Source organism: Beta vulgaris, chromosome 2 (assembly GCF_026745355.1).
Source record: "Beta vulgaris subsp. vulgaris cultivar EL10 chromosome 2, EL10.2, whole genome shotgun sequence".
NCBI lineage: Eukaryota > Viridiplantae > Streptophyta > Magnoliopsida > Caryophyllales > Amaranthaceae > Beta > Beta vulgaris.
Window position 1 is genome coordinate 27,054,286 of NC_079203.1, and position 3,895 is coordinate 27,058,180.

The following is a 3,895-nucleotide window of genomic DNA, read 5'->3' on the forward strand; positions in this document are numbered from 1 at the left end:
CTAGCACACTATTTCCTTCCGATGACTCATTGCTAACAAGAACCCCCGAAGTTATTGTAGTACCCTCATTACTTCCTTTCAAAGTTTCATACTTTGATGCCAACAACTGTGCTTGACGAGTTTTAGGAGGATTAGGCATTTGTTGCTTCTTCTTTCAACCCATAATAAGCAAGAAATTAGTAGCTTACACCATACGTAACTTCAAGCTTGGCAATGGAGGAAGAGAGAAACCCTAGGTCCTAACTTCAGAGTTTGTTTTATGGGTTTCTGTTTTGCTAAAACCTTAATCAGTGCTGATTCCTACTCATTAGAAAATTCAGATGAAATTATAACTGGTAAAGTCTCATTAGACCCTAGATATGCATACTTGAGTGTAGATGGAAGAGGTTTTAACTCAAGTTTAGGTGGAGAAACTATAGATAATAGGGATGGAGAGTCAGAGAGCGGTGGTAAAGGCTCATTTCTAGACACCCAAGAAGAAGTTTCTAAAATGGAAGTATGATCAAGAATAGACCTCAATAGCTCAAAAACATTTCCCAGGTTATATGTCCCAATGTTCTCATGTGCAATAATAGTTTCTAGAGCATCTATAGATATGAGTGCAGGTAAAGCCTCCTCAACTAACTCATCAATCAAATCAACAAAGAATCATTCAGATTCATTTTCAAATGTAGGTTGAGAAGAAGCTCTAAAAATAGTCAGTTTAATTTTCATATTTAAAACAGAGACCACCACCTCTCCAGAGCGACAATTTATAGTAGCATCAACGGTAGCTAAGAAAGGACGCCCAAGAATCAAAGGAATATTCTTAGAAGGGTTACCTGATTCCATATCTAATACTACGAAGTCCACAGGGAACAAACCTTTGTCAATTTTAACTAAAACATCATAAATCCTACCTCTAGGAACTCTAACAGACCTATCGGCTAACTGTAGGGTATAATTAGAAGGTTGTAGCTTACCTAAGCCTAGTTGCTCATACACAGAATAAGGGATCAGATTAACACTTGAACCTAAATCTAATAGTGCTTTTTTAATTTTATGATCACCAATATGACAAGATATATTAGGGACACCAGGATCTTTAAATTTAGGAGTGTGGTTAAACTGCAAAATAGAGCTTACTTATTCACTTAGGACAACTTTTTTAGAACAATGCGCCTTCGATTTTCTTTTAAAAGTGCATATATCTTTAAGGAATTTAGCATAGGCAGAAATTTATTTTATTGCATCCATGAGAGGAAGATTAATTTTAACTTGTTTGAAAGTCTCTAGAATATCTTCTTTTTTCTTGCTCTCACCATAAGGTGAAGGTGCATCTAAAGCTTGAGGATAAGGAACTCTAGGTTCGTCAGGAATAGAATGTGAAGATTTAGACACAGTAGGGGAAAGTGAGTTATGATTTCCTTTTTCAGTTTAATTTTCCTTAGTTTCCAACTCATTAGATTTATCATGCCTTTTCTTTTCCTCTATTAGGTTATCTACATCTCTGCCATTTCTGAGGGTCATGACATCCTTAACTTGTTCATTATTATGGTTCTTAGGATTTTCAACTGAATTACTAGGTAACTTGCCATCATCTCTTTTACTCATTGTATTAGCTAGTTGACCTATTTGTGTTTCAAGCTTAGCTATAAAATAATTATAAGAATCAACTATATGTATCTTATTTTCCAAAGCTTGAATAGAATAAGTCATAATACCTAATGTAGAAGTTACATTCCCCAATGAATTGATTTTTTCATATTCAGAATTGGGAGCAGGTTGTGCAGCAGGTACAATAGGTGTAACATACCTTTTAGCTTGAAAACCAGGAGGAATGTTACTCATACTAGGTTAACTTACTTGATTAGCTTGCTACCCTTGTTGTACCTCACCAGAATTTTGCTTCCAAGAGAAGTTCAAATGATTTCTCCAATCCAGGTTGTATGTATTTGAATATGGATTATTGTGCGGCGGGTAGCCTTGTGCCACATTCACCTGTTCATATGATACTTGTGAGTATATAGTAGGGCGATTGTGAGAAAAATGATTAGGATGTGCACATATTGAACATACATCATGAAAAGTAGTGAGGGTCATATTCACGTTGTTAATAGCCATTAATTAATCCAACTTTTTAATGATAACCTCTACTTTGCTTGACAGATCGGATCAAGAGAATGAGAGATTTCATAAATACCACCTTTACTTACCAATGATCTAGAAATTCCCATACGTGAAGAATTAACATGTTGTAAAGAATTATCACTCAAATGCTCAAATAATTCCCATGCTTCATTAGGAGTTTTAGTGAAAAAGGTACCACCACAAGAAGCATCTATCATTTGTTGATTACGTTCTAGACCAGAATAAAAACTTTGCACTTGTTGCCATTTAGGACTTCATGGTGTGGACAACTACGTAAAAGATCCCTAAATCTCTCCCAACACTCATGGAATTGCTCACTAGGTAATTGAGAAAAGGTTGTAATTTCGTGTCTAATCTTAGTTAATTTACCAATTGGGAAATATTTCTTTAGAAATTGAGTAACAAGATTTTGCCAATTAGTACGTAATGTTTTCTTTTGTAGTCCACCAATGTTTCGCTTTATCTTTTAGTGAGAAAGGAAAGAGTAAGAAATACATTTCTTTCTTTGACACATCATGTTGATTAAAAGTTGAACATACCTCTAAAAACTCATTAATATGCTCATATGGATTTTCAGATTCAAGACCATTAAAAGAAGGAAGCAATTGAATAGTCTGAGGTTTCATTTCAAATTTTCTTGTTATAGTGGGCCTTCGACTACCTACAGGAGAAGTCTAAGTACCCGGAGTGAAATACTCACTAAGTTGTCTAGGTTCTTGGTCACCCATTGAATTAGAATCAATCTCAGTATCAGAAGCAGAGTTATTCACTTGATGTAAAGCCCTTAATTCTCTAAGTGTGCGTTCAATTTCGGTATTATAGGGATTTAAATCAAAAGATAATGACCTATGGCCTAACATTAACTAAAAACATAAAAACAAGCACAAATAAAAGTATAAAATGGAAAGAAAGCACCAGATCTTTGAGATATTAATTCAACAACTTCTCTCCAACCTTCAATACTTGTAAAATGCTAAAGTATCTAACAAATTAATAAAGAAAAGTAAATATGAAAAACAGAAAATTAATATTACAATAAGAAATAAACTAGAACACACTAAATTAAGTGACATAACTTATCTAACCAAAGTATAAATTATTCAAATTTTAACCACAAATCATCAAACGCCATTGCATAACATCACACTTTGGACTACAAGAACAAAGTATGTAAATTTGATAATAATATAAACTAATAATTAATTCTACAAGAACAATCATCAATCTATATTGCAAATAATAATCAACCCAATAATAATCTCAGTAGTTATGGAATCATAAACCAAAAATCAATTCCCAAACACAATTAAACTATCAATTCATACTAAAAAGATTTTTTCTAAGTGCTAGAAAAGAGAATTAGCCATTCATAATTGAAGAGAACATCACCCAATTATAAGAAACCATGGTCGAAAATCAGATTTCAAGCTTCGTTCTCCGTTGTCTACTTCGTGCTTTGCTTTGTCTGCTTCATGCTCTCCCGTCGAACTGTTATCCTCGTCCTACTGGGGCTGTCTGTCTAATTGTTGTTATGTCCTGTTGTCTCCTCTCCCTTTTCCAGATGATGCGCCGTTGTGATAAGTCCCAACCCCCAAAACCCTCGATCTCCTTTTCCTTTTTATTCTTTTCTTTTCTTCATTTGTTGCACTTCATTCTTCCTTGATAGGAATGGGCTTTAGAAGAAGAACCCATAGTAGAGGAAGAACCCATGGAGGAAAATTATCATGAAGAAGAGCCCATTGAGGAAGAAGAAGAAGAGCCCATA

The 3,895-nt window shown here is 34.4% G+C and overlaps 1 protein-coding gene across 1 annotated transcript; it reads right to left on the reverse strand.

Annotated features, from left to right (window-relative positions):
* Positions 1 to 300: 300 nt before the first annotated feature.
* LOC104906146 (uncharacterized) lies at positions 301 to 1,830 on the reverse strand. The gene is made up of 4 exons (XM_010694860.2): positions 1,457 to 1,830; positions 1,258 to 1,342; positions 822 to 1,107; positions 301 to 620 (listed from the first exon to the last, which is right to left on the reverse strand). The coding sequence occupies exons 1-4, from the start codon at positions 1,828 to 1,830 to the stop codon at positions 301 to 303; spliced, it is 1,065 nt and encodes a 354-aa protein (XP_010693162.2).
* Positions 1,831 to 3,895: the final 2,065 nt, after the last annotated feature.